At 44.2% G+C, this 17,915-nt stretch overlaps 2 protein-coding genes across 3 annotated transcripts; both read left to right on the top strand.

The window, feature by feature from the left end:
- The first annotated feature begins 4,956 nt into the window (after nt 1–4,956).
- On the top strand, nt 4,957–7,671 carry LOC133358487 (cytochrome c oxidase assembly factor 3 homolog, mitochondrial). Its single transcript, XM_061576825.1, has 2 exons — nt 4,957–5,194; nt 6,447–7,671. The coding sequence occupies exons 1-2, from the start codon at nt 4,984–4,986 to the stop codon at nt 6,551–6,553; spliced, it is 318 nt and encodes a 105-aa protein (XP_061432809.1). The 5' UTR covers nt 4,957–4,983; the 3' UTR covers nt 6,554–7,671.
- Nucleotides 7,672–9,525: 1,854 nt separating this feature from the next.
- Nucleotides 9,526–17,844, top strand: HUS1 (HUS1 checkpoint clamp component). Of its 2 annotated transcripts, none has more exons than XM_061576811.1 (8): nt 9,526–9,708; nt 10,375–10,502; nt 10,875–11,051; nt 12,429–12,470; nt 13,264–13,338; nt 13,442–13,541; nt 14,227–14,358; nt 15,335–17,844. In XM_061576811.1, exons 1-8 carry the CDS (start codon nt 9,657–9,659, stop codon nt 15,418–15,420), a joined length of 792 nt encoding a protein of 263 aa, XP_061432795.1. In that variant the 5' UTR covers nt 9,526–9,656; the 3' UTR covers nt 15,421–17,844. The 2 variants fall into 2 exon arrangements, with proteins under 2 accessions (XP_061432795.1, XP_061432785.1); XM_061576801.1 differs by having other exon boundaries at nt 12,363–12,470; nt 15,335–17,841.
- Nucleotides 17,845–17,915: the final 71 nt, after the last annotated feature.

Raw genomic sequence — 17,915 nt, 5'->3', positions numbered from 1 at the left:
ACATCCACACTGTATGTGTGGTATTGATACGAATACATTAGAATGCCATACATATGCAACATGAATATTATTACAGTGCAGAAAAAACTGAAATGGCCATGGCTTGGGGAGGCCTTCATCCAGCAGTGGATTGAACCTGGCTGCTGCTGATGATTTAAGAATTCAATAAATAGTGAAATATATGAATTAGGCTGACTCATACCAAATGTAAAAGCCCTTCAGGACCAATATATTTCACCATAATCTTCAGTATTTACCAGGGGAAAAATATAGTCGAGTGTTATTTTCCGTGAGTGTCATTAGTAGAATGTAGCCCATTAAACAAAGGCTGGGTTGCCTAGTGTTATAGGTAAGTGCCCACCATAACAACTTTGGGGTACATTAATTGGAGTATAGAAAAAGTGTACATTTAGTCGTGTGCGCTATCTTGATGGATTGTGTATATACACTCATTATGAAAAACAACTTCCTGTTGAAACCATTAACAATATGCTGCTGCAACAGAACGTCAAAGTGTTTTTGCTCGAATGAGCAATGAAGCAACACTCATCCATGTGTAATCCTGACTCGATGGTGGAAATTGAAGTGTCTCATAGCACTACCACTCATTATGAAAAACTGTATTGAATTCAGAAGTGTGTCTGCATAGGAAGCGATATCCATACTTAATGAAAACGCAATAGGGGATCGTGATGTTCATTATTAGTTCCTAGGTGAGAGCAGAAATTAGTAGGAGCTAGGGTTGTCCAGTTCTGTACTCGTTTTTTTTTCCCATGGAATTGGACCAAACATCTCAATGCAGGACCATCCTGAAAATGTGATAAGGATTAGTGAAGCTTTTCTTTTTTATGACAATATTACTGTATCAATTTATTTGACAAATAATGTTTATTTACAATTATTTTAACATCCAAGTATAATCTATAGACTGAGATAGCCAGGAGACAGCAACGCATGAATGGATTGTCGACTATATCTGCACAAAGCTCTGCTTTCTTTCCAAGTGAAAATTGCTAATTCATAAAATTGAGACTTACCTGGGTAAATAAAAAAAAACGTTATTCTTATCATTACCGTTTTAAACCCCACAATAAGTTGCATACAGTATCTGGTCGTGACCCCAAAGGCTATACAGTATATCCTGTGTAAAGAGGGAGCCTTTTTCAAACACTAACTTCCTGTCACATCGACATCATTGTTTATTTTTCACGTTCAGCATCAGTACGATGTGATGAGGGCTCAGAGCATGCCCATGCTTGTTTCACTCTGTGCGGGTTATTTCCCTCTTAATGGCCTATGCTGTTGCAGTGTTGGAAGGTACATTCTTATTGATTCTTTGCAAGCATCAGTTCAAAGTGTCTCCATGCCAAAATATGCAAATTATGTTTATGTTCTCTTCCTGAGGTGGTGGTCGAAATTACACGTTGATATGGGAGCATCAGCCTATCCATCGGGCTCTTTGTGTGTATGTTGAACTTCTTTCGCACAGTATGTAGCCCACCGTGCAAATACGAAGTTGTCTACACATAGATAGAAATAGTAACCTATGGTTATCTACATTTTACTCAGTAATACAACGTGGAGCTGGCCAATTGACTGAGGGGTCAGGGTACTGAACCAGCACTGCTGAGATGCTGGCTTCGAAACCCCGCAGCCACTTGTGGTTCAAGTGAGTTTTCAAGTGTAATGAGTCAGTGATGATGTCATTAGAAGAAGAAAACCCATCATATTTAATAGGGTTTTCATTAAATTAGCTTTTCACAACAATTTTTAAGCCACGTAAGTAGTGCCCTCGTGTGGATAAACAGGCCTAAGGAAGTGACTTCAGAAAGAGTCATGTGACGTTATCTTCCAGGGCTGTTCTCCGACACAAGGTGATGCACTCACTTTGCATGTGTCCAAAGGCAATGTCCTACTCTTTGTTTTTTTTTCCGGTAAAGTCACGTAGGTAAAAAATAATGATGAAATAATAATAAATGAAAATAACTAAACTAAATCAGTGATTTTTTTCATTTTAATTTAGTTATTTTCATTTATTATAATTTTATCATTATTTTTTTACCTACGTGATTTTACCGAAAAAAAACCCTAAGAGTATGAATCCTTGCAGTTACGAAAGCTTAAAATCGAGGCAATGTCCTAGTCTACACGGATAGCACCATTGCAATGTAATTGGGAGTTAAATCAAGCATTGTAACGCAGCATAAACTCAAACTCTATTGATTTTAATCTTGATTTGAAGCTTTCGTAACCGCAGGAATCCATACTCTTTGGCTCTTTCGGTAAAGTCACGTAGAAAAATAATAATGGATCACGACGTTTCGATCGCCACACAAACAGTCGTCCTCTTTCCCATCTGAGGACGACCGCTTGTGTGGCGATCGAAATGTCGTGATCTATGATTATTTTTCTATTGATTTTGGTTTCCTCAAACTATTTAACCTTTATGTAAATACAGATGGCAATGACATAAGCCATTTAGCTGTTGACAACCCCCACCTTTGGGTCAAGATGGAGGGGGCACGAGAGCAATCAAGTTGTCTTGTGATTCACTGTTTGTGTTGTGGGCCTTATAGAATGATCACCGTGTATGTTTTATGAGTTTTGGTGAGTCACACACACCATCCCAAGTGGGACCCTCATGAAAATTACTCTGGATAAATCTAGGGCATAAAAAAGAGCTTGTTATTATATTAATGCTTTGTCGAGTGCAGAGATCGGCAACCTGTGGTTCCGGAGCGGGGTGCGGTTCTTTTCTGACTGCTTCATGACATTATTTATTAAGGACCACCGTCTCATAGTCAGATACATTACGGCTCTTGAAATATTGAGTTTCTTTACCGAATTTGACAAAAATGGCTTATTTGTTATTTTGGTTGCCGTTCCCTGTTCGAGTGGAAGCAGACATTCATCATTCAAAATAACTTGAGCAGGCAAGGAACAAGTGACAATACATCGTACACCTAAAAATGTGTCAAACAGCAATAGATAACAGAAATCTCGGCATGCTTTGCGCCTAAAAATTAGATCACCAATCTTTTCTAGATTTGAAGCTTTCGTGACTGCAAGGATTCATATTCTTAGGTTTTTTCGGTAAAGTCACGTAGGTAAAACATTAAAATAAATAAAAGTAAAATAAAATAAAAATCACGACGTTTCGGAGGCAACACAAGCTTCCGTCTTCAGGTGGAACCCTCACAGCCACGACAGCTGTATCAAGTAAATAGTAGCTCTTGTAATCTCTCATTTACTTGATACAGCTGTCGTGGCTGTGACGGTTCCACCTGAAGACGGAAGCTTGTGTTGCCTCCGAAACGTCGTGATTTTATTTTTATTTTTAATTTTTATTTTATTTTACTTTTATTAATTTTAATGTTTTACCTACGTGACTTTACCGAAAAAACCTAAGAATATGAATATCACCAATCTTGTGCATATGCTACACACGGCCTTGTGATGGCCACTCACTCAATAGAGCCAAGAACGTCAGGAGCACAGGACAACCGTGTGCCAGTCTCGTTGCAGTATTATTAGGACTCATGACTACATAATAGCCACGTGGGGGAGAGGGCTCTTCAGCATGAAGTCACTCGGACATAAATGACAGGAGGCAAATGTGTGCGAAATATGTGCAAGAATGATGATATCGTTTGGACATGCAGAGCGTGCTGGGATACGGTTTGTAGGTTTAAATAGATAATTTTCGCATAGATTATGGCTTTTATTATTGTCGGTGTAATTACAGTCAACGTTCGATTATCCGTGGATGGATGATTTCGGATTAACCATGCTTGCGAAAGAAATAAAATATATTTACGCTCACGCTGTTTTTTATTCATTGCACCTCACTCGACGAGGTTTATTGGCTCAGTTACTACGTGACCACAAACGTTTTGGTAAACGAATTGATAAGCAATAAAGCACACGCATTATATGTTTCAACGCAGTGTCACAGATTCATTCCTTCATGTTTTGCATCATCAGCGTTGTTGTGTTATGCAGGATAACCATTAACCATCCCCAAATTACGGGCAGTGGTGGCTATGGACCCCTTTAATCCAGCACTGGAGGCGAGGGTTGATGGTTCGCACAAATGTTGTGAAACAAACGTTGCGAAACTCCCTTGCCCGGGGTTGCCAGGTTAAATGGGTACAGCAAAGTGTGGACTAATTTCATTTGTCCTTTCTGTATGGGATAGAGTGTTGTCCCCCTCACATGCGTGAGTTTTCTTCGGGTGCTCCGGTTTCTTCCTACATGTAGAAATGTGAATTGGCTGAAAAAACATCTTAATATATAGAGGACTGCGGAGCCTTGGAAATTGTTGGCATCGGCTCACCACGTGCGTGTCTGTGGTTCCTCGGTAATTGCGAGATGAAATTTGCACGAACGATTCTATATAAAACGAAACATTGTTATTACCTCCGATAGTCGAGCTGGCTGTAAAAAAAATCGTTAAGTTTTCTAAAGAAAAAAAAATCTAAATTAACCCCCTATAACTCAACATGTGTTATACTTTGAAAATGTGTTTCTTTGTGAACATCAAATTACTTTGAAAGGGTAACTTAATGAGATTTTGTAGTGACAGTAAAGTACGTGTTTTTTAAAGATTAGTCATGCATATGTATGGTTCGATATTTCTGGATGAATACAATTCCGACTTGCCTTATACAATCTACAGTTTAAGAAGGGATGCAACATGTACACAATCTCAATGTTATAAAACAGAGCATTACATTGCAAACGTAACATTTAGTTCACAAAATATACCTAAACAAAACACATATTTCACTTGTAACAAAAAATGTTTCCCCAAGACCATGAACCTTATTACCAACTCAACTTCAAAAACTAATCACACCACCACCAACACCACCACCACCACACGAGCGCTCGACAGCTTCTAACCCTCTAAACCCCCGATTACGGCCATTGCACAACGCGCGGTGACGTCACGCCACCACGTGGTGTCACTCAGCAGGTGTCATGGCGGCGCAGGGAGGTGGTGGTGGCGGCGTGGGTGACGAAGGTCGAATCGCTCAGCGGGTGGACTCGAAGCGTGCGGGCGAGCTGAGCCAGGAGCAGGTGAACTTCATGCGCACCGTGGAGCGCGAGCAGCTCCGGCGGAACGTGCACCGCCTGCGAGGGCGCAACATCGGAGTGGCGCTGGGCCTGGGGGCCGTTGTGCTGGGAATCTGTATCCTTGGCGCGTCGAAACTCGCCCCTGTCTGCTTGCTCGCCCCTCGTCTGCTTGCTCGCCCCTCGTCTGCTTGCTCGCCCCTCGTCTGCTTGCTCGCCCCTCGTCTGCTTGCTCGCCCCTCGTCTGCTTGCTCGCCCCTCGTCTGCTTGCTCGCCCCTCGTCTGCTTGCTCGCCCCTCGTCTGCTTGCTCGCCCCTCGTCTGCTTGCTCGCCCCTCGTCTGCTTGCTCGCCCCTCGTCTGCTTGCTCGCCCCTCGGCTGCTTGCTCGCCCCTCGGCTGCTTGCTCGCCCCTGTCTGCTTGCTCGCCCCTCGCCTGCCGTGCACTGCGTCACTGCGTGGCCTGTTACCCTTGTGTTGTACTCTCACGCGTCTTGTCCCCGCGCCGCGTAGCCTGGCGGTGACCCTCCTTGCCGCGTACTGTGCTAATACTGTACGCGATTATAGTACGAGCTTTAGTTCCGAACGGGCCGTACTGTTGGTACAAGACTACATTCACGTGTTGGTGCAGCACACGGTACGTGGGTCGCCGCAGTGCTATCATCGCGCATGATTACTGTGCGTAGAACTTCAGGTCACTATTGCATCGCACGGGGTATTGCACTCGTGCACGTCACCGCTCCTTCATCCGCACTCCGCGCTCTCCTCTTGTACTTGCCTAAGTCTTGTGTAAGTCGTCAATGCAAAATGTGCCCTTAAGTACCGATTGTCGCGGACCCCTAAGCTGAGAGTTGCACGTTCCATTGCCAATCAAGGGTTGGTAAAATAAGTACCTCTTTAACCTCCACTTAGAATTGTATAACAAGACTTACCGTCACGTGTACTGTTATCTGTATTTTGACTTGTGCTGTATATGTAGCGCTGGATTATGCGCGTACTCTCGTATGTGTCTGAACAATTCGACCCATCCATCGTAGGATGATTTTCTCTTTAGCTCTGTTATAATAAACACTGGGAAGATATAGACGTGCGAGTTTGCTTGGATCCAGACCCACCATTCTATAGTTTTTTTTTATGATTGTCTTAAATACTGTCAGCACTTACCCTGATGGTTCGTAATGAAAAAAACACGGCGATGTTTTCGAATAAAATGAACACCTGACTGAAACAAACCCATGCTGCCAAACACGTTGACCTGTAAACCAACCCTTAACATGTTTTGTAAGTGATGAGAAACCCATCCGAGAGTAAAGTGACCTCTCCCTATTGCCATCTCTGCTGCTTCCTTAACCATCCACCACCCTGCTCGGCAGACGGATACACATTCTACTCTGTTGGACAGGAGCGTTTCCTCGATGACATCGATGACGAAGTGAAGGCGGCAAAGGCACGCAGTGAGGAGCGCCATTCCAACAATTAAACCGACCTCGCACGGCCCTGGGAGCTCCAGCGAAGCTGGTCGATTGCTTCAGAACAGGACCAAGGAACTCGATCAAGTCTGAGCAAGTCCCATCGCTGAACCTCATCTGGCTGCAGTCGTTCAAACACACGAGGTTTTCCTCCAGCACCGTCTAAAACGTTGACCTCGTTAGTTTTTTGTTGCTGTTATGGGTCATTAACATAAATGTCAAAAGTGTATATCGTATTCAAGTCTCATATATATAGGTTCTTATTAAAGCGTTGACAATGTTTTGAACCCTCCTTGGGTTATGGGTTGCGCTATGGTGATTATTAAAGTGAGTGTTACGCACTTTGGGTTAGTGTTGGAATTCAGGATTATTGAGTCACGGTTAGCATTGGGGCTTTCCTGTGGATAATATAATTGATCATGTAAAATAAACACATGACAGAATGACCCTATGACTAAACGATGCAGTGAAGAAAACAATGGATCTAAGAGGACTTGAGGCGATTTGGGTGGGGTGTCTTTCCAGTCGCCAAAACGTCCCATATCAGCCCGACTTGTATTTAAAAATGTTAAACATCCGCTGATGAATGTATTTAACAACAAAAAGGTGTATATTCAACAAGACTGACAACAGCAAAGGGGGCTATGCAAAAAAAGTTGACTGGATTGCTGTGATATTAAACATGCATTATTTCTTTATACGGTATATCCATAAGATAATTGTACTGATTATGGTACTTCTAATGTGTAACTGAAAAGTACATACTTTATTTATCATGGCAACATGACATTCTTTGTACAAATGGCATTTATGTAAATTGTCATCATTGCCTTGTTTATGGCTTAATGGTTAATTTGATGTGTAATGCAATATTGCATATTTGGCAAAATATTTGCCTCAATTTAAACCACAGTAATTTAAGTCAAATGTTATTACTTTCTAGAAAAATAAATGTCATGCGATTATTAAGAGATTACATTGTTGGTGTGGCATTGCACCATTGGCTTAAAAGGGACATTTGAAAGACCATTACTGCCGTGTTAATGTGTGTATACACCGATACTACACATGTTAATCTGATGTACGACAATTTCCTCCATTGCATACAATAAAGCGCAGCTTTCTTAAACTTGACTGTTTCCAACTTTAAAACTATTAACATGGCATTGCACATGCCTCTGAAGAAGTTGCAATCAAGATTGTATTTTTATCACCATTTAACCAGATGAGCTGCAATCAAGTGTATTTGTATCACCATTTAACGAGATGAGCTGAAAATTGCTTGTGTTTTTTTTATAGTTATTCATTTTACAACTGGTTCTTTTCATGAATTTGGGCTATGACGTGGCACAATAGCCACCTTGTCTGAATCTTTAACAGGCTCGGCCAGTCTCGATTCCTGCCACTCTAGGATGACTTGCATTTGTTATGTTCATTTCCTGTGGCCCTGCACACGCGGCAATGACTAGTGGTTCCCGTGTTTAGCTGGGCGCTTGCATGAGAGACGCTGGCTAATTCCTGGGCTGTAGTACTTGAGTACTAAACACCCACGTACTAAGTACTAAGCCACCCATTATTAAATGGCTAAGCAGATAGTGTCAAATATCCGTTTGCACAAACAAACAAAATTGTTAAATATCTTTGGGACCTTTTTGCCATTATCAAAATTATGAAAAATATAAGAATACGCTTTACCCTGTCTGGCAATAAATAACACGTCAACCACAAGCAGCCCTTCTGGAAGTGCATAATTTCAGCAGAATTGTTTCAAGGCAACCAAACTGGAATGACTTTGACGTAAGTGCTTTCATTTAGAATTTGTTTAATTCGGTATACATTTGATCTACTCCACCTTAACACCTTAGCAGACTTTTTGTAACATAAAGTATCTTTGTCCCGTAGTGGTTCGGCTTAAAATCGATCAAGCAGCACTACCTGTCAACACAATTTTTGTTTTATTTACAAAATCATCGGCTGGGCGGCCTTGTGGATGTGCATAATTTCAGCAGCAATGATTCAGTTCAAGAAAATTGGACCAGTTTCAACATGCAGTGTCTCATCAGCAGTATTTATCTTATATTCTTGGTTCTTATTTATCTTAGTTCTGCTTGCAAGGTTTGATTCGCAAGCCAATTTCAATACAAACCTCAGGCCTCGCCCACCGAGTCTCGAGCTAATCCCACTACATCGCAACCCCCGCCTATCGAGGCTCAAGCCCCGCCTACCAAGGACCAACCCCGCCTATCGAGGCTCAAGCCCCGCCTACCAAGGACCAACCCCGCCTATCGAGGTTCAAGCCCCGCCCATTAAGCCTCAAGCCCCGCCTACCAATGACCAATCCCCGCCCACCGATGCTCAAGCCCCGCCCATTAAGCCTCAAGCCCCGCCTACCAAGGACCAATCCCCGACCACCGATGATCAAGCCCCGCCCATTAAGCCTCAAGCCCCGCCCACCGACGCTCAAGCCCCGCCCATTAAGCCTCAATCCCCGCCCACCGATGCTGAAGCCCCGCCCATTAAGCCTCAAGCCCCGCCTACCAAGGACCAATCCCCGCCCACCGATGCTCAAGCCCCGCCCATTAAGCCTCAAGCCCCGCCTACCAAGGACCAATCCCCGACCACCGATGATCAAGCCCCGCCCATTAAGCCTCAAGCCCCGCCCACCGACGCTCAAGCCCCGCCCATTAAGCCTCAATCCCCGCCCACCGATGCTGAAGCCCCGCCCATTAAGCCTCAAGCCCCGCCTACCAAGGACCAATCCCCGCCCACCGATGCTCAAGCCCCGCCCATTAAGCCTCAAGCCCCGCCCACCGATGCTCAAGCCCCGCCCATTAAGCATCAAGCCCCGCCCACCGATGCTCAAGCCCCGTCCATTAAGCCTCAAGCCCCGCCTACCAATGACCAATCCCCGCCCACCGATGCTCAAGCCCCGCCCATCAAGCACCAACCCCCCGCCCACTGCCCCGGAAACGCCCAAAGTGAACCCGGGGCTCCTCTAGCCGAGTTCGCGGCCCGGCGCGCCAAATCCGGCACTCTTCGTGGGGACAGCTCGAGCAAAAGAACACCACAGACCTAAGTTCTCGGGACCCTCGGTGTGCGACCTTTACGGAGGCGATGCGGTTTCGGGCGAGCCTTGTGGACGTGGCTTGCATCAACCACTTCATACGTAGGGGCCCGTCGCGTTTGCGCGCTCTGCACTTTGAACAGTAACCGTGACATTCATCACGCAGTCGAATAAAACCCTCGTTCCATACACCTCCCCTCCTCCCTTTACAGCCTCCATGTGTGGTGGTACTTGGTAAAGCATTGCACCTTGTGACGGTGTCTCGGTGTGTGCGTATTGTGTGCACCGCACCTGGTTTGTGTCGGTGTTTACTGTAATGAGCTCACGGATGGGAGGGCCGATAAAATTAGTACCGTACCATCTCCGCCTGGGTCTCAATCAGGTGTCAACTGCGTGCTCTCTGAGCATGGTGTTCTTGATAAAGTCCTCGGCTTTTTCTTAGAAAACATAAATAAGAAGGCTGTTCGTCACGTGTGTAACGTTATTTGTTTTACTTTCCATCAGTCGCACGGCCTTCTTGGGAGGGCAGAGTTGCAGCAGCATTGAGTTCAGCACAACTGGCTTCGCCATTCAGTGGCGCATCAGCAGTCCGGTTTTAACCAATGGTTGTGAATTGCAAAATGTTCATAGGCAAGGGCCCGAGGCCCTCCCTGTTAGATACGCCGCTAAGATTCTGCACTCCCATTTTTTGGTTTGGTGGAGGAACAGATACATGGGAGGCCGATTGCTTATTTATATTCTGGTACGATTTGGTGGCTTTTGTTGCAGGTCTGCTCACCAGCATTTCCAAGCTGACCAAGGCATGCACAATGCGCATCACCCCTGACCATCTGCACTTCACGCTGTCTGACCGGGCCTCCCAGGGTGGCATGGGCTTGTGGTGTGAGCTACATCAGGTTGGTTACTACTGCCTCAACTCGCAGTGACATGTTGCACTTTAGGGACGTGTCATATACATTGTCTTGGATGTACGGTACATGATGCATCATTTCTGAGATCGGTACAATCGGCAGCGGTGCGTTGTGGCGACCTGGACACAGGTGGTGGCATCCCGCAAAATGTCGGTGGTGTTATTGACGCCAGAGGGGTGATGGTCCGAGCCAAATTTCGGTACTTCAATTGTGTTTTGGGATCTTTAATCGTGACACCGCCTGGTCAAGTTCCCTTAAAGTTCTGCTGATTGTGTTGATCGTATAAAGGTGCTCCCTATTGGCCGCTCTTCTTGTGCATGTCTCTCTTCTCCACCCGTCACATCCCACCTACGCCAGGCCAACTTCTTCGATAAGTACCAGATGGACGGGGTCTCTGCGGAGCACAACGAGATCTACCTTGACGTGGCACCCGAGAGCGTGTCCCGTGCTCTACGCACAGCGCAGGCAGCCAAGACGGTCAAGATGAAGCTGACTCGCAAGCACTGCCCGTGCCTCACGCTCGCCGTGGAGCTGGTGAGCTCCGCAGAGTCTCCAGCCCCGCTCCTTCGCAAAAAAACATAAAAAATATTCGTGATTTAGTTGGTTGCCTTTCACCAATTCAGTTAGAATGTTCCCAATCGCACGAATTGTCAGAAACTAAGCAGGTTTGAGCCTGAACACTGGATGGGCAGACGCCGTGCATTAAATAGGTGTTAGTGTCGTCTGTTGCAGGGATGCATTGAGGGAACCAGAAATAACTGCCCTGCAATTTGCTGTTCTATCACATTCTCCAAAATGTATGCTCCCCACCTTTACCAATCCTCCGATTAGCACGGTTGGCTATGTACGGTGTGAAATAAGCTCAACATACATATAGTCCACATTGACCAGCATTGTGAAGTTGGTCAGATAACCCCCATGGCCCACACAGTGTGCAGAGCTCTTATCCAGTAGTGTATTGATGAAAGGGCTGCACGTGTACATTATTTATTGATCAGGTGTTACTGGCGAGAACCTTTGACTCACAATTGGAAGGTTGTGTGTTAAAATCCCATTTGTAAGGTAAAGGAGACAATAATTCCTCCTGGATCTGAACTTCTGGAAAGTCAACAGTCATATTTATAGACTGGCCATCATATAAATGAATAGTTCCATTAATGCTCACTGCTGTTGTTGGAGATGAGTAGCCCAATGCTCATTTAAGCAGGAGTATACTTTGACATGTGTATCACAAAAGTGACCATGGTACTCATGGAAAATGAGCTCAACTTAGCCTTGTTGTGAAGAAGGGCCATTGCCAAAAATATTCTTATTTGTATTCTGGGTAGTTTCTTATCATAAGGTATTGTTAGTGCCGAAGGTGGTATGTTTTTATTGAACCTTTTGTTATATACCTGTGCTGCGTTTTGTTGATGCTTGTCATGTATTTACTGTGCCTCTCCCCACCTTGTGACATCACTGGATGTTAAAGATTGTATGACATTCGAAAAAGTGTAGGCCCTGTGTGCCGAATTTGAAAATATACTCATTAATTGCTTCATTGGAAAAAGGAATAGCAATACTACCCCTTACTCAGAGACTACTGCCCACTTGCAGGCCAGTGCTGCGTGACCTGTAGGCATGTATGTTGAACTTCGTTCACAACATACGTAGCCAGCCATGCTAATAGGAGGTGCGAGGGGAAGGACAACAAACTAAACAAAGAAGCATTCATGACCCTGTGGCACACAACGACAGCTGCCACGAGGGGATCCCCCTCGGCTTATACACGACATGCTGAGCAATTTGTTGCATTATTGGTTCAATATAAATGCAAGTGTTTTTCTCCCTGCTCTTTGCCCACAGTTGACAGTGACAGGATGCAGCCGTGTGGTCACGCACGACATTCCCGTGTATGTTGTGCCGCGACAGATCTGGTGTGACTACCGTGAGCCCAGCATGCCCGACTTTGATGTGAGACCCCGCACCGCCTCACTCACCCGTGCTTCATTCCTACTTTAATTTGTCGATTAATATAAATTCGTAAGGTCATGCATCATATGTGCACAGATTCCGAGGGGGCACAACATCACCTGCTGTGCCTCCAGATGACGCAGTGAGGCAGGCTCCACGTTCACTGCAGTGTTAACACAAGAATCTTTTCTTGAATTGAATTGTGCCCTTGAATTGTGACAAATCATTGCATCTTGAGGGGGGCGAAATGCTACAAGCCGATTGTGAGCTGCACGATCACCAGTGTTGGGGTGTAACGACATTACTTAGATTTCCAATGGTGGTCAGCATGCACTGGTTGATTACTTTTTTTCATTCTTTTTTTTTCTCTGCAATCAATAAACTGAGTACCACTTTGTGGCATGTCAGATTTGGTGGTTCCATGTACAGACTGGACCCCACCATAGGATTGTGAAATTTGTATCACTGGTTCTGGGCCTCTAATATAAATAAGTACCGCTCTGTTGCTTGTTTGAGCAGGGAGGTGTGTTAACTTTAACTGTTGATCACCCATCCATGTACTGTTCAAGCATGTTTCTGCTTAGCAACTGGAGTTTGAGTCGGTCAATGAAATCAATCATTGGGATGGCCAAGCATCCAAATTCAGGGACCGTCTTGTAATTTAGTCTCAACACTCAGTGCATGGGATTCCCTGAGGAATTAAATGAGTTATTTATATGCTGACGTTATTTTTTCATTCTTGAACAATATATTGCATTCTGTCCTGTACATACTATTTTGTTTTTACTTTCAGGTTGGTATTTACCTGCCACCCTTGAAGACACTGAAGGGTTTCTTGGAACGGATGAAGAGCTTCAGCAACTTTGTGGTGCGTGCAAGCATTCTGTGCGCTCGTGTGTCAGTGCTGGTTGATGAGGCACTATGCCCATCGTGTTGAATGTCACTGTGCTATGACATCGTAACCCATACAGGTGGTGGAAGCCAATCAGAAGGGAGAGATGAACCTCAAGATAGAGACCGAGCTTTTGACTGTGACCACACATTTCCACGACCTGGGAAAGGCACCATGGGGTAAATGCTTACCCATTCGCGCAATGCACTGCGTAAGAAACTGTGTAACACGTAAACGTACGCACACAGACCCATTCACACACATATTTCAATACAAGATTCCCAATTTAGTCAAAGTCTCAAGGAGCAAATGCTAACAGCACACTCGGGGTTGGTGTGGCCTACACCAAACTTTTTTGCTTCTGTCTTCTGAAGGGAGAGATGAGCTACACAAAGTAGTCAATTAAGGCTGCATGAATATAGGAGAGGAACAGGACCACTTCAGATGCCATGTGTAATTGATGTAAATAGCCACTAATCCAGTATAGATTGCTGGGATTGTAATTCAGTGCAATAACCACTGCACCACTTTCCTACTCAAACACGCACATTCTTATGCACACATTTGCCCAGGAACATGTAGATATATGGGTGACGTACTAATGCACTGCAATACAATCCCAGTGACCAGAATAATATTGTTGCATGCACATCACTTTTTCAGCTTTTAACTAAAATCTATCCAAGGTTCTGAAAGGTCAGCTCACCCTAAAATAGGTACTGCAAATGAGACAACGGTGGCTGGGTGTGTACCGTGCTGGCATCACAATCTTGGCCGTAAATGGTGCTTTCTACAAGATTATGCTTTCACATTCGATGAACCTCAATGGGTCGTGTTTCTCTCTGTTCGTGTGTGTGTGTGCAGTGAGTGACAGCACACAGCAGAGAAGGGGAGAGGAACGAGACCCAGAAGAAATGGCGAGTGCACGCACGGACATCCGGAAACTGCTGCAGTTTGTGTCCAGCCAACTGATGACTCCGAAAAAGGCTGTTTGCAGTGAGTGTCACCTATTAATTAATGTTCTTCTTGAGAGCAACGAATGCTGATTGATAAGGTTCGCTGACAGTGATATGAATGGTATTTGAAGCATGACGATTCCCTCAACAAGGAGTGAGTGTCTCCTTGCTCAGCGAGAGTAAGAGTTGGGCACTGGTCACCTTTGTTCACAGCTCCTTGCCTGTGATTGTAATTCTGCATTCTTAGGATGGGCCCCTTATTTCCGTAGGATGACCACTTGACCATTCTACTGTGTGGTTAGCATTTTGATAGCACCGGAGGCATGATAGTTGGCTCTGTTAACCCCCTGACTGAACTCACAACTTGTAATTGTGAGTAGAGTGCATTGTCACTTCACCACCCAGCTGGATACAAAACCTGAAAAACGTTCATGGACATTTTGAGAGTAACCAGATGAAACAATGGCATGTTTGTTGTATGTATGTTGAACTTCTTTCGCACCGTACGTAGCCAAGCATGCTAATCGGAAGTGTGGGGGGGGGGGAGGTCAACAAACTAAACATTTTTGAAATTGTTTGAGATAAGCCTTGTTTTTGTGATTCCACATGCTCTGAAATAGCATTGTTTTCAGTTGGTCTTAGTTTAATAATATGCTGAAACGATTTATCATTGACTAAAATCCTTTTCGGGTTTTCATAAAATCACCTTATTGGTTTCTGGTTTTCATGAAATCACCTTTTCATTCTTTCATAATTTTGCCCACTCTCTCAAGACACTTTTCTCTAGAGGGTCCTGCTCATGATGTTACGTCAATTCTAAAGTTAATTCTGATAAGGTCATTAACCTTTTTGTACTGTCTTCTATCTAACATTTCACCCACCTGCAAGTTGGGTATCTCACGCACACAATGCTTTTTGCATAGCTCTAAGATGTCCTCAAGAGTGCTGGTTTTCAGTAATGTACCGCAATGACTGGGCAATTTTATACTGAAAATGTTTTGTGGTGTGGTATGCAGACATAGTGGACAACAGCCTACTGCACTTCACCATGTTTCATGAAGACCACATCCTGCAGTATTTCATCCCCGCCATGACGTTATGAAATGTCTTTTGCTCATTTAAATGAACACGGGACTCGTCTGAGCCAGCTAAACTGCCAACATGGTCCATGCTTGTCAATGAGTGTGTGATGGTACCTGTGCCTGTGTGGTATTGTAGCAGTTAGCGCGCCGTGCTACGAATGCGGCGACCCGAGTTAAATTCCCGCTCACGGCCAGCAACAGTGACGACTATCTGAATTGGTCCTGGGCCATCCCTCGTTCGACTCGGCCTCAAATGAGTACCCGGTGCGGTGTGTAAGCATTTCCACAGGGGGACAAAGGTGGCCAGGCATGGTGCTGGCCACCCACCCCAACTTGTGCCGTGCCAGCCTTCATTGGTGCTTGCTAACAGCACTTGCCCCAACAGTCTGTGAAGGTTCTGGAGGATCTTTGTCTTTGGTGTGGTACCTGTTATCAGTTCAGGGACCCTACAGTCAGGCTCTCTTTGGCCTTTCTACATGCTGTGAAGAAAGACTGTGTTGCCAGAAATGTTGCCTACTGTAGATTTCCCTTGCTTTATGTGGTAGATACTTTTCAAAAAAATGGCATATGAAGTGAAACTGCACGAGACAGCTGCCTGCTGAGTAGCGTATGCAGCACACACAATGTTGTCCCAGTCCAACCACATGTGAGTGAATTAAAATCGCATGTAGCTAATCGTGGGTAGAAAGGAGCTAGCTGCATATCCTAGAAATCGCACAAACTGAACCCACATAAAGCAAGGGAAACCTGTATATACTTTTTTCCTTTTAAGGCAGTGCTATTGACGAATGTATTGCGTTTTTTATGTGCTTGTGGACCATTGACAATGCAGTATTGCCAAATAACTTGTTGAATCAAGAGTTGAGATCATTGTTTTATGTGACTTAAATTATTGCCTAATGTCAGTTGCGAATACTTTTTTACGTCGGTTGTGAGTGGTTGGTTTATTAAGTTGCACTTTGAGCGTTTTCCAATTTCACGTCATGTTTACGAGTTTCACGTGTTAATCAAACGAGTTCCCCGTAAGACATTGGAAACTATATATTCCACCTTGATGCTTTTGGTGTTAAAATGCTAAGCCGAACTTTAGGATACTGTTACGTTTTTAGTTTTGTATAAAATTAACAATAGTGTTCAGGCTCTTTGTCAATTACTGCTGGGTGAAGGCCTCCCCATGCCGTGTCAGCTGTGGGTATTGATCGACCATACTTCACGCTGGTCAGTGCGGGTTGGTGAAGGGAAATTCCCGTTCAGTATTGAATTGCCACTAATATTAACGATTGCCAGGAGGCATAGCACAACGCACAAACCATCGTACCACCTTTCCAGTGCGCATGTTCTCACAATTCGTTTTTTGTACATATAGTTTAATGCTTTATTAAAAGCTTCATCCTTTACATTGCTTTCAGGGTATATGCAATGCCATTCCTTGTTTTAATACATATTGTACTTATTGTAATTGTATACAGTCTTTTTTTAGTTTTAAAACGTTAAAATCCATGTGGTCCTGACTTTTCATGCCATGTAATTTGTTTAATTTAGAGGTCGGTGACTAAGCCACTGTCATCTCTTGATTGGTGTAATTTAATAAATTACAGACTGGTTTAAGAAGCACATTGTAGATTATAGGTCTGGTCAAAATATTGCAATATAACCACATTTGGCAAGTTATAAACATATGCTATGAATAGAATCCATTGCCAAATTAAACATAACTTGTGCCAAACAGCTGCCCCTTTTAAAAAGTATTGGAGTGTTCGCACACTTGCCTCTTACCAAAGTCTGTCACGTGAATTAAATTGTAAAGCCACGAGTTATGGTCCATTTAAAGTGTTACGCAGTGGATTGAAAACACAACCCGAAGCAAAGGTGACCAGGTTGTAATTCTGTATCCGTGATGATTCTCTGTTGATGCCTAAAAATGATGAGTAGTTTAGCCTGTGGGTTATATATAGAAGCAACCTCAACATTTCCCACAACTACAAAACATGGTGGGTCAGATTCTTGTGTTGGCAGACATGCAGTCTCCACTTGTGTTTTGTGAAAAGCACTCAAGATCATTGCAAGTTTTCTGCAGGTTTGGCTGTTTGTGCAAAAAATTGGCAGCGAAAGTGTCTTATCTGCTAACGCCGATGTTGGCGTGTTGAGCACGTGCCAGCCTTTTGGATATTACACAATAGCTGGGTGCACAATTTTTGTACTAATAAAGTTTCATTTATTTGTACACGTGTTGCTGTTTGTCTTCTTTCATTGTCTTTTATATGACGCGTAACAAGCAGCCATGTTTAAAAGGCCCTTCAGGATACAGTGAATATGAAGCAGTGTGGAATGAAGAAGAACGCGAGCTCAAGTCCCAGCCAGGGTTTGACTCTTTCCTTTCCTTGGGGCTTAATTAAATTTGTACCATTTTCTGGGACATGAACAGCAGGTCCCAGAGTATAACTCAGAAGTAAATACCAGTTGCGATCTTGGGCTTGGTAAAGCTATGAGGAATCTTAGGAGAGTTGCAATCTTA

The sequence above is a fragment of the Lethenteron reissneri genome, chromosome 7, assembly GCF_015708825.2.
Source record: "Lethenteron reissneri isolate LAM-NWPU_2019-01 chromosome 7, ASM1570882v1, whole genome shotgun sequence".
In the NCBI taxonomy this organism is placed as follows: Eukaryota; Metazoa; Chordata; class Hyperoartia; order Petromyzontiformes; family Petromyzontidae; genus Lethenteron; species Lethenteron reissneri.
The sequence above is the reverse complement of the archived record's forward strand: the minus strand, read 5'-3'. Positions and strand labels throughout refer to the sequence as shown.

Bases quoted from the DNA above. Each gene is read 5' to 3' on its own strand.
- LOC133358487 (XM_061576825.1), top strand. From the start codon at position 4,984: ATGGCGGCGCAGGGAGGTGGTGGTGGCGGCGTGGGTGACGAAGGTCGA. The intron at 5,195-6,446 runs GTATCCTTGGCG...CCTGCTCGGCAG, and splicing joins GGCCGTTGTGCTGGGAATCT to ACGGATACACATTCTACTCT.
- HUS1 (XM_061576801.1), top strand. From the start codon at position 9,657: ATGCGGTTTCGGGCGAGCCTTGTGGACGTGGCTTGCATCAACCACTTC. The intron at 9,709-10,374 runs GTAGGGGCCCGT...CTTTTGTTGCAG, and splicing joins TTGCATCAACCACTTCATAC to GTCTGCTCACCAGCATTTCC. The intron at 14,359-15,334 runs GTGAGTGTCACC...TGTGGTATGCAG, and splicing joins TCCGAAAAAGGCTGTTTGCA to ACATAGTGGACAACAGCCTA.